This window comes from Chaetodon auriga, chromosome 18 (genome assembly GCF_051107435.1).
Source record: "Chaetodon auriga isolate fChaAug3 chromosome 18, fChaAug3.hap1, whole genome shotgun sequence".
In the NCBI taxonomy this organism is placed as follows: Eukaryota; Metazoa; Chordata; class Actinopteri; order Chaetodontiformes; family Chaetodontidae; genus Chaetodon; species Chaetodon auriga.
The window spans coordinates 9,890,904-9,903,069 of NC_135091.1; the positions used below are offsets into that span (position 1 = coordinate 9,890,904).

A 12,166-nucleotide genomic window follows, 5' to 3' on the forward strand; every position below is an offset into this window, starting at 1 on the left:
ACAGTTGAACATCTGTCTGTCATGGTGGTCTCAACACTGTGACCCACATAACCTGGCATGAGTCATTGAGCCATTAGTTGGGAAAGAGAGGAAAACTTCATCGACGTGTCTCAACGATGGTCATTTTACAGACCACAATGCCACCTAGTGGATTACAGAAACAAGTGACACACAGTGAAGCATGTTGAGCACTGTGTGTTGTTGCTTCATTATGAGAGATTTTATTTGAATAAAATCAAATGTTTAAATGGAAGCGTTTTGATCCTGTTAATACTAATTTATGCAAAAAAGACACATGGGCCCTCAGGAAGTAATACACCAATTTAAAGGTGCAGTTAAACGGTATCATTACTCTTATAATTTGATGGAACTCTTGTTGAAATAAGTCGCTCAGACAGAACATTAGACAGCGAGGCATCTGTCTTAACTGTAAACCAATTTGCCTCTAGTTATTGTGTGGCTGACTGGAAAGGCAGAAAAGAAAAGGCTGTTATTAAGAATGATTTTATTGTTTGGTTTCTTTATGGAAGATTTATGAGAATGTGAAATGGAAAAAAAAACCTCTTTTTTGTTTTCCGCATGTAGTAAAATTTTGATTTATAACTTGATTTATAAGCTTTTATATGTCAACACCTGTTTTTCAATAGATAATGGTATCCCCCCATCACTCTCCCACTTCCCTTTTCTTTGTTTCTTTGTCAACCTCTCCACCACACTTTCCCATCTCTCCCATTCTTTCATCTCTTCACTACACAACATTTTCTTTGTATCTTTCCCCCTCATGTCCTTTCGTTGCCCCCCTCTGCATCTTCCCCTCTCTTTCTGTCTTTTAGTCCAGTCCGGATGGAGCCCCTGGCTCCCCTCAGTCCCCTCAGCCTGACACCGATTCTCTGGAGAAGCCGAAGCTTAAGGCTGGAGGCTCTGTGGAAAGTCTGCGCAGTTCACTCAGCGGACAGAGTTCAATGAGTAAGACAAGCACCGTTATTTTAGAAAAAGGAGCACCAGCTTTGTAAGATGGATATTTTAAATGGATTTCAGGGAGCAAACTGCGTCTTTTTATGTTGTTTATGTGTAAAATATTGTATGCAATTAAAAGTATTAAATTGATGGCCTGTTGTGAGCAATGTGCAACACTAGATGGTGCTCGTAACATTTGGTTGCTGTTGTGTATTTCAGATACATACAGATCACTTAAACCTCACGCGCTTCTGTCATTACATGTACACCAATTATGATATTTGTGGAGTGATGAAGAGCAGTTCTCCCTCTTGATCACACCCAGTCCCACCCGCCGCCTCATGTGCTGTGATCTCATGGAGCTTTCAAGTGTGCTCTGACCTCTCCAGTCATCTTATCTAATTATAAGTTCTGATTACTCCAACCTGTTGTTTCCGTCACGTCTTAGTGGATAAAATACCCTCCGTCATTCAAGCTCGGGGAGAGTTAAAGACTTGGCCGTCTTACAGTGATTCGAGGCCACAGAACATGCACACAAACAGGCAGGCAGACAGGCAAACATACGGTAATGATTAGGTAGGAAGTCTTGCCTCTCAGATTCCCACACATTGGTGATTTCAGCAGGCTTTCCTCAGATACGGAAAGAAACATGCAGCGAACACTTAGCTTCTCCCAGGATCTGTAATACAAGTGTTTAAGACCCTGTTAAAGTTTTCAGCCCAGTGCAGACACAAAACTGGAGAAAGATAGACAAAATAAAATGAATATGGAGTTCACATCTAGCCTTGTAAAGCTACCGGCCAAATGCAAGCTCTTATGAAGAGTCAGGATTTACTGCTTTGATGCACAGTGTAAAGGAAACCTCCAGTTAATCAGTGCTTTTAAACACCTTTGTAACAAGTGACCAGTGCGGGCTTCACAGGCATTTTATAGCTTCTATAATTCCCTGTGTGTGTGTGTGTGTGTGTGTGTGTGTGTGTGTGTGTGTGTGTGTCCAGGTGGGCAGACAGTGAGTACCACTGACTCGTCAGCCAGTAACAGAGAGAGTGTGAAGTCAGAGGACGGCGACGACGAAGAGCCACCTTATAGAGGACCGTTCTGTGGCCGCGCCCGGGTCCATACAGACTTCACCCCCAGCCCCTACGACACCGACTCCCTGAAGCTGAAGGTAAAACACACGTGACATGGGAATAAGTGTACACACACAGGTTAAATTCATTTGTGCGCACACTTCAGATTTAATGGTTCAGTGGTTCTATGATAATCTCAGTATTCTCATTTTCTCTGAATTCTTGTCATTGCGATTCTCCAGCGCGGCGATGTGATTGACATCATCAGTAAGCCACCAATGGGAACGTGGATGGGCCTGCTGAACAACAAAGTGGGCACCTTCAAGTTCATCTACGTGGACGTGCTGAGTGAAGAAGAGGAGAAGCCCAAAAGGCCCGTGAGGAGGAGGAGGAAGGGCCGACCACCCAAACCCACATCAGTGGAGGAGCTGCTGGAGCGCATCAACCTCAAGGTAGATCAGCAGGATTTCCAGATTTGCTGTTGTACTTCATGCATTCAGTACAGAAGATGTTGAGTTTACAGCATCAGGTCAACTGTGAAGTTTTCAGTAGCGGTCATGTTTAGTAGATTTACCTACATCGATTTTGTCCATTGGATAAACCTTGCAGAAATCAGTAAATCATCCGACCTGAGAAACCCACCCATCTGGCACCTAAACAGGAGAAAACAAAACATAAGAAGTAAATGAAAAGGTTGCTTTAGCCAAATATCTTCAAAACACATTTGCAGACAAGCAGAGATAAATATAACGTAGGCAATTACAGGCTGCACATCTTAGGATGTTTGATCTGACGCTGACGCATAAACATTAACACCCACACTCTCACAACCACGCCCCAACAAATAACTCGCATCTTTCATCAAAACCTACACAGACCTGTGAGCTCGATATCATCTCCTCCCACTCGGGCAGCCAGCAGGCCTCACCTCCACAAATCGAGAAAAAGACTTTGTGGGTTGTCTGTTTTATCTCTGGCCAGCCTCGTGGCCAAGCCGCAGATTAAAGATCCACAGTGCATTATTAATTTCACAGCACAGGCGTCCTAAGCTGCGAGTCTGGGTGTTACAAGCGCATCGGAGCACTCGGGTCCCCTCAGTCACCACCGGATTCCTGCAGTAGGCGAATTAGACTAAACACATATAGAACATTTTCCAGTTTGCAGCCGAGGTGTGCTTCTTACCAGGTATTTGAACTACCATTTCCGTAGTTTGTGTCCCACTGCTGGTGGAAAAAAGGCAAAATAAACTCCAGTACGGCCGTTTTCATATCCAGCATAAACGATCCCGTCAAGCACCAGTTGCATTCGGTTGTTCGACTTTGGGTCGACACAAGTGGTCTGTACTTTTCATCAGCAGACAGAAATAATCGAGCGTTAAGAGTCTTTGTCTTTGGCTCAGACTCAGCTCAGATAGTGTGTCGCAGCCTGATTTTAATGAGTCAGTGTAGAGTGTAGATTCCTCAAGTTTCTTTTTTCTGCAGCGTCCCTCTTCACAGACATGGATTGAGCTCCATAAGCAATGTAAATATGATATGAGTTATGATTTAGCTGTCATAGATGAAAGGAGGAAGAATGTTGTGTACTTTTAGAAATACTAAATAACATTTGGTTCTACTGGTGAGCCAAAATTTGGAACAAACATCAACAGTGCCTGCCTGCGACCGTAAAATGTAAATCTCCACACTTTTGGGCGGATGGACTCGCTGCCAAATCATATCTGGATTTGGAACGCGTGTGAGGTTTTTTTTTTGTTTTTTTTGGTCTGGCCAGAAAGACAAAAGACGCTGTGAGTGAGAGGCCCCGGCTGCCTGTGTTTGTGTTAGTTGGTGGTCCTTTTGTTTAGTCCCGCATCAACCAGCAGAAATAGAACAGATACACACAGTTCTCCGCTGTGGACTCCAGCATTGTAATTGATGGTCTCGCTGGTGACACACAGTCTACGTATCCGTCCAACAAAGTGTGGAACGTAGAGCCCAGCAACATTCAGAGTGGGAGCAGTTGAATGATAGCATCAGCTGACTGTACACTCACACAGGGCATCTAGATTTAAAGGTCTTTGTTCAGCATCTGCAGCCCGTCAGATAACACAGTGGTTTGGGTGACGAGCTTCGGTTGTTTTTGTGTTAGTGTGTAAAACTTTGTCGTCCGTTCAAGAGCGCTTTGATGTAATCGTTCCCACCTTCAGTTATTCTTGTTTCCACATTATGTTTCCCTTTCAAGTCCTGTTTGCCATTTCGGTCACAGCTAGAATAGCTCGGGATTGCGGCCACGCACACCGCACTGTGACCTGATTGGTGCAGCGGAGTCGCTAACGTCGCTACAACTCAGTTTTATATGCCTGTCAACGAGACAAAGTTTGTGCCATATTAAAGCGTGTTGACAGTTGAGGCAGCCTTAACCGAATTAGCCACGGCTTAAAGTGATTACATGCCATCAAAAAAATCAAAATAGCAGTTTAGATTTGGCTCACCAGTGGGTTAAAAATACACGATGTGGATGGGAAATTATGAGCAGATGACAAGTGTGCACCCTGCTCTTTTCTCCTTACCCACCTTCTGTGTTTGCACTTTACCTCAACATTTCTTCTCTCTGGTCCATAACTCACGTCCAAAGTGTATTTTTCTTTACTGTAGTGGTATTTTTAACCACATGTTTTCAGCCTGCCTGTGCGTACGTCCCACTCCTGTGAACACGATATCTCAGGCACGCCTCGAGGGGAAGCTCTTGGCATGAAGGTCCACTTGGACTCAAGGATGAACTGATTAGATTTTGGTGATCAGTGGTCACTGTGAAACACATTTTTAGCCACAACTCAAGAAATCATTTGCTTATAATGACAAAATTTCCCACATATAGAATAAAATGATGATGTCACTTTATATCCAGAAGGTCAAAGGTCAGCTTCACTGTGAAATCATGATGTCCTGCAGAAACACTTTTCTGGCTTTTCCTGAACGGAAACTTTCAACTCAGATGTCATGTTTCTCCCACGCAGGAGCACATGCCCACTTTCCTGTTCAACGGCTACGAGGACCTGGACACGTTCAAGTTGCTGGAAGAGGAAGACCTGGATGAGCTGAACATCAGAGATCCTCAGCACAGAGCCGTGTTGCTCACCGCTGTGGAGCTGCTACAGGAGTACGACAGTAAGTGGACTTAGAAAAAACACCTACACACTTTAAAAAGATGCGTGAGAGAACACACAGGGGTGACTCACTCGAACTCCCTGGCTGGATAACAGATGTATCACATCCGTATTTTGCTGAGGGTTGAAGACCTCAGATTTAAGATCCTGGTGTTTACAGGAAATTCTCACTGAAATTGACTCCCTTTGCAGAGAAAAAGCATTTGCAGGAACTCAGGACTTGAATGTGTCCATGTGCACCTGTGTGTTCATGTAGCGTACGTACTTGAACAGGTCAGCTTCTTCAAGTCTCAGTATGCAGCTGTCATTCCTGAGTACTAAGGTGCAACCTTAAAATACCATTATTACTGTATGGTATTATAACTGGATCAGCTTTTCTAGCTAAAAGGCAGCATACAGTTCAGCTGTGTGGCAAGAAAAATGTGCAAGTTAAGTGCAAACAGCAAATCAGTTAAACCAATGAAACTTAATTCATAGTGTGGGACAAGAGTAATCTATTCCTTGGAAGTAATCACGGGAAGGGGTACACCCAAAAAGCATTTTAGAATCATGGAAAACACTCTAACTCACTAAATCTGGTCATGTTGCTGTTTTCTTGTATTTTCAGGCAGCAGTGATCCAGAGCGCAGCGGCCTGTCGGGCTCCCAGGAGAAGCTGTTGTCTGAGGGTCGGGGCCTGGTGGGGGACTCCCCGCGAGACTCGGGGTGCTACGAAAGCAATGAGAACCTGGAGAATGGTAATGATAGCTTTGCGTAGCCTAGACCACCATTACCCAAGACCCACGGGGAATTAGCCTGGCAAAGACCCAGTCTTGGTCTAGACTAGCCCCGCTGTAGCACCACAGCGACTCTTTTTGCCTTTCCCCCCACCTGTGGGCTTCCACCACTGCTCCATCTCTTGCCATGCTTCTGCAACGCCTCACCCATCTCACTCCTCTGGACCCGCACCTGCCAGTCAGACAGCTCCTTCTGCTGCCATATCTGCCCTCACACCTTTACCCCTCTAGTATGGGTACTCTATAGAAAGGACCCCTTATCAGCTCATACACGCTAAACTTCCACTGTCCTATCACTTCGCTTTCTTCATCACTCTTTCCATCTTATAGGCATTCTGTATCATCAGTGCCAAAGTCCAGTTGTAACTGAGAGGGAGCCAGGTCCAAGACCACTAAGCCTAGTCCAGCCCACAATGCTGGGAGCACAGAGGGGGAGATCCTCCACAAGGCACAGAACTGTTCTGATGAGAGCAAGCTCACTGCCCAGTCACGGACTCAGATTCCCAGCTCTTCCATCCGTGGATGCGAGGCTGATAGACGGATATCAGGAAGATGATTATGAGCTTCGAGAGTATTTCTTTTAAGTGTTTTTTTTTTTTTTTTTTTTCGATATAGAAGAAGAGCTTGCAGAGTAGCATGTCAACAAATGCCTGTGTCTTTGCTGTGGTGATTCTAGAGGCCGATTTTCCAAAATGTACTCGTCAGGTGACAGATCACAGCTGCCGCTGAAATCTTTCGTCTTCACGCCATTTCAATTTGCCACTCTCATTGTGTTTATAGTGACCATATTGCACAAGCAATCGTACATAATGTGCCTCTGAAAAAGATGTGGATGAGAATATTTTTCAATTGTAGCGCATAGATTGTCAGAGAGTTTATTGAGGTCTTATTTGTGAGATATTCTTTTTTGCTTTATTTTTGAAACTGCTCTTTCCTCCTGCGCAAGACTGTATGCTTTCTGTCTTCCACACAGAACATTCTTTTTAACAGCTCCATAACTCATAAATCATTGCTTTGTCAAACCATGTCTTCTCTCTATAACTGTTGGGTTCCAGTGTAACTACTGGGTTTCCCTTTTACGTGTGTGTGTGTGTGAGTGTGTCATTCAGGTTCAGCAGTAAATCGTGCAATCTGCCTAAGCAGAGATTTAAGTTGTGGAATAAAAACCACTTCTTTGAAAAGGACTCTGGTGCTGCTTGCTTTATTTTTATGCTTTGCCTTTTTTTTCCTGCCATGCCACTAAACGCTCCCTAACTAGCTGCATAACATTTAGTAAACATTCTGCATTTCTTCAAGCAGTTTCAGGGCTCCACAGTTCTCCCGCTATTACGAATTCATAAAAAACATTAATATGTGATTGTATATTAATATGGATATGAATATGGATGAGTCCAGAGAATTGGCAAAGCAAAAACCTTTCATTTGAATTTAAATGATAGAGGGTCATTGCAAACTTTCTCCTTTTGGGGGGGGGGGAGTCACTGTAGAGCCCTGAATGTACGCTTTTTTTCCAATCAGTATGCCTTTCTTTAACATACATGTGTCTGATCAGTCTTCCTGTAGCTAGGTGTTGCACTTCTTCCTCATACCATCGAATGACTTCTGTAATCTATCAACTCATCATTTCCATATGCATACATAACGTGGTGATGTGTTGGTCAGTAAGTAAAAGACACGAAATGATGTTCAGTCAGTGAAGCCCATAATTGAAGAAGAGATCAGTGACAGCATCTTTTGGTTTAATGAGGTGTTTTGTTCATTTGGAAACTCTTTAAAAGTATATCAGTCGGGTTAAGTTTATTACAGTCTGCACAGTGTTATTATATTTGAGGGGTAACATGATGTTTCATGATTAACTTGCCTTTAATGATGCTGCTATACGATCCAGTGACGCAGCTTTTATTAATAAAACATTCTCAGCTTGTATTTCACTTTTAATTATTTTTCGAGCGTTTTATTAGACACTCAGCAGACCTCATTCTGCTCTGACTCCGTCTCTGAAAATTAACATCGTAATTAAAGTAAATATCTCCTGCGAGTGTCACGTCATTTAATTTCTTCTAATCCCCTCTATCCAATTGGCCATATATCAAATCCCAATATGCTTAACATTTCTGGGAACCAGTGAGACATTTCACGACATCCATTGAACTTATTTCTGTCATCCAACCATTTAAACTCCTTGGCAAGCCACACAGAGTGGCACCCGTCCATTTCATCCATCCCTTTTTGCTCTGTCAGCCAGAGGATAGATGGTAAGTTGCTTCAGCCTTTTGTTCCAATGTTTCTGAGCTGTCCCATCCAGATATCTTTATTTGGGATTGCTGCTGCGACCACAGCAAATCAGCCAGTTTGGTCATGAGTCAAAGAGCTTATCTTATCCCAGTGGCGCTCCACCCCTCCCTTCTTCGTAAACATTTGTCTAATTTTGACTGCGGTTAGCAGATAAGCCCCGAGCGATAGGAATGTTTTTCAAATGGCTCGGCTCTGGCAGACTTGTTAAGAATACTTGATGTTGTGAACATGTTTTCCAATGATGCAAACATACATGATCCGGAGTGTTTATGTCACTCTGTCATAGATATGGTTTCTTTCCTTCCTCTTCTCCATAGCAATTTCCTCCAATTTTGCCAAAATATGCAGCTGTAGAAAGAAACAAATAAAGGAAAACTGTGTGGATGAAAGGCAACCAAAATGTATGACATGCAGTTTTTTTTATATTCATGGAGGCTTGGTTATAACAAGCTGAAGAGTAACAGAAGGGAAACTTAAGGTATTTGGTTACATTAGACTGAATGTGTGTACGTCTAATAACTAAGAAAGGATCAATGTTGTCATTTTCCAGGTAAAAGCAGAAAAGCTTCCCGCTCCAGTCGCTCTTCAGCAGGCCTCCAGTCTCCAGACTACCCCACCCTGCCCATGACCCTCTCAACAGAGGCTCTGCAGCAGAACAGCAAGAACCAGCGCACAAAATTCCCAAAAAGCTTCTTCACCAAACCCTCCCTGAAGGGCTTCAATCTGCTGGGGCTGCGCAAAGCCCAAAGACAGTCCCCCATCCCGGCCAGCCGCAGCTGTGAGGACCTGGATGGGCCCCCGCAGCCCGCTGGACCCTGGAAACGCTCCCACTCTCTGGGAGATCTGCACTGGGAGCAGAACTTTGAGAAGAAAGACGTGGGTGTGGAGCTTGAACTCACCAAGGAACGACCCAAATCAGGCAGCAGTAGCCCCACGAAGGTCTGTAGAGATGAGGGTTCCCCGGCTCAGAATGGGACTCCAACAGTGAGCCCGAAAGGAAGGGCCGACAGACCGCCCGTGCCCTCCCAGCTGCCTCTCCGCCCTCCTTGCCGCACAACCCAGCCCTCCAACCCTCCAGAGCCCCTCTCCAGTCCTACTCCAAGCCCCCCTGAGTCAAATGGAAGTGGGGAGAGGGTCATCAGGACTCACCCCAAAAAGCCTCCTGTCCCTCCTCCCGTTCCCGCCAAGAAGTCTAAGGAAAGACTAGCCAATGGCCTGCGTCACCCCCCTCTCTCTCTCCCCTCCTCACCATCTCCCACTCCCTCCCCAACCCACTCCATCAACCGTTCTCACCCCAGCAGCCCTATAATCCGCAGCCCCAGCCCCGGTGCCCCTGCTCTGCCCGCCAAGACCCCGAGCACCCCCACCAGCCCCTGCGCCACCTCGTCAGCCTCATCTATGGGCGAGGAGTCAGGCACTCCACCAGCAGTGCAGCCCCCGTGGCTCTCAGATCTTGGCAGCAAGGTGGCTGTTGCAAGGAAGGTCTCCCATGCCAAGATGAGTCCGGACCTGCTCACCATCCTGGAACAGCGGCTGGAAGCGGAGGGCATCGATCTCACAGAGGAGCCCTACTCTGACAAGGTTAGCAAAGTATCATTAATCTAAATGTGAGACACTCAGTAACTGATCATTCTGAACGTTTTGTACACACTTATATATGTTTGTGTGCTGATAAATAAAATAAATATACACTCACTCAGGTACAGAAGAGGAATTCTATTAAAAACCACATCTTAGCCCACATATAACAAATACATATGAAGTCATATTTCCATGGTTAATGCGAAAATGGGGCTCCAAGACACCTCAGGGCTGTACTTGTCTGGCGTCAGGCTCTTTTAGTTTAGCATCGTAACATGCCTAACTTAACTCAGTCATAATTTGACTGCAGCTTGGATCCAAATTACTCTGTGTTAAGGCCAACAACATCAGCAGCTTGCTTTGGAGCTCATTTAGTTTAAAAATAGAGACTAATAGAGTCTAAAGTTTGTGTGTTTCTTTTTGTGAGGGAGGGTGTGTGTGTGTGCGTGTGTGTGTGTGTGTGTATGCGCAATAATAAATACACTGCCTGGAGCTGAGGGAAAGACTGTGGGCTGAGTCTCACTATGATGCGGTTCAGACTGTTAAGTTTATGGGCTGAATCTTACTGAAGGCAGACGGGGTTATAAAACCCTCTTCCACTCGCCAGACCCCAGGCTGGGCCCCCTTTAAGATGGCGGAGCCCCCGACGCTGGCAGGAAAAACACGCATACACAAACACGGAGGCATGAAGGGATGAGGTGAGAAATAGTGCGTTAGACCGCAGCACTGCGCTGCTGGATTCCTGTTAGTCAGAAGCAGGTTGGCAGAGACATGAGAGGCACACTGCTGCTGAAGTAGCAACATGCAGGATTTGTGCCTGCACAAGCATAAACACTCAAATATTAAAAGTTGCAAACAAATGTTTGGTTTTAATCTTTTTGTACACACTCTTTTATAAGATATTTGCTGGTGGACATTAGGAAATCAGCTGACTGAGCGTTTTATTCAGGCAAAAGTTATCGTAAGGCAGCTTAAGACAACATGAAACAGTGATGCAGCAAAAAGTTTGGGATATGTTACGTTATTTTAATCTCATCGGCACAGCTGTTACCAAATTTAAAAAAATATCCAGCCTTAGGCGTAATAAGAGAGAATAAAATCAGGTTTTTGTACATCTTGGAGCTTGTTGCCTAAAGGGTTCTGGCCCCTTATAATCCAGGCGGTGCGAGGGGGGGGAGGGAGGCCTGTGTGACCCTCCTCTCCATCCCTTTCTCTGGAGAGATCCTTTCCTCCATCCACCCACCCTTTCATCCTCAAAGGATCTCCGGTCCAGCTCGGCCAACCAAAACCAGGCCTCGCTGGAAGCCGGCCGTGGCTCCAGGTGTCTACACAAAGAGGGAGAGCACAAGAAAACATGTTCAAAAAGTTCAGCACAGTTTTTGTGCCACTGCTCATCGAATTCCGAGCACATTTTGGCATCCCGTCTTCCCTCTTCTCTCATCCTAATCTGTTTCCCTTTTATTAGCAAATGTACAAACAGACCTCCAAAACATGATCTAGCATGTGCTTTCAGTGAAAATAGGGATTATGGTATTAGTGATGTGCTGTGTGGGAGCCAGAACAAATCGCACTGACCTGAGCTTCTTCTTGAGTTTAATTATAGTGTCTATTTTCTAGTACATTTGTCTTCATATCTGTCTGACTCCCTTTATAATTGTGCTCATTACCTTGGCAGAAGATGTTCTTATACAAGTAATTTGATGCCATTAGTCTGCTTCATTCATTCATGAACAACCAGATCTCGATTTTCATAATGACCGTAATAAGTCAAAATGGATCCCTCTCTCAGTGCAGTCACGTCTAACTAATGTCTCTCTCCTCCCTTCTCTCCTCCAGCATGGGCGGTGTGGCATCCCCCAGCCGCTGGTGCAGCGTTACTCCGAGGACCTGGAGCAGCCTGTCAAGGACGTGGCCTCCACCATAGACCAGCTCCGAGTCAAAGAGCTCCGCAAGCAACACCGCATGGCTGTAAGGCAGCGACAGCACTGATTTCCTTAAGAACTTCGTATCAGTGGAGATGATGGTGGAGCAGTTTTTGAGTTATAGAGCTATATAAACGCTTAGTGAGGCTTTCCTGGAAAGCAACAATGCAGGCTGGAAAATAGGCCAGCTGTGACTGTAATTTCTCTGCACCCAAGGCTGGCGCCGTCATTGAGGAGCAGTGGTCATTATGCGTCAGGGTTTGTGCGAAGTCTCGAAAGTTTAGAAAAAAGCTTAATTTTAACAGTTGTGTTCTCAAGATCGGGGGTATATTTGACTTTGAATGTACTCCTTTTAAAGACAAAAGTCTTTTCATATCTCAAACAATCTCGCCGTCATGTTTGTTTGTTGTCTCCAGACGTC

General features: G+C 45.0%; 1 protein-coding gene across 7 annotated transcripts in view; it reads left to right on the plus strand.

Moving 5' to 3' along the window:
* sash1a (SAM and SH3 domain containing 1a) overlaps nucleotides 1-12,166 on the plus strand; it is a 166,873-nt gene that overhangs the window by 151,584 nt on the left and 3,123 nt on the right. For all 7 annotated transcript variants that reach the window (XM_076757119.1, XM_076757123.1, XM_076757120.1 and 4 more), the window contains 7 exons: nucleotides 834-966; nucleotides 1,956-2,125; nucleotides 2,270-2,479; nucleotides 5,023-5,173; nucleotides 5,780-5,908; nucleotides 8,793-9,823; nucleotides 11,660-11,791. In XM_076757119.1, coding sequence (XP_076613234.1) covers nucleotides 834-966; nucleotides 1,956-2,125; nucleotides 2,270-2,479; nucleotides 5,023-5,173; nucleotides 5,780-5,908; nucleotides 8,793-9,823; nucleotides 11,660-11,791 — 1,956 coding nt within the window. The remainder of the gene's footprint in view (nucleotides 1-833; nucleotides 967-1,955; nucleotides 2,126-2,269; nucleotides 2,480-5,022; nucleotides 5,174-5,779; nucleotides 5,909-8,792; nucleotides 9,824-11,659; nucleotides 11,792-12,166) is intronic.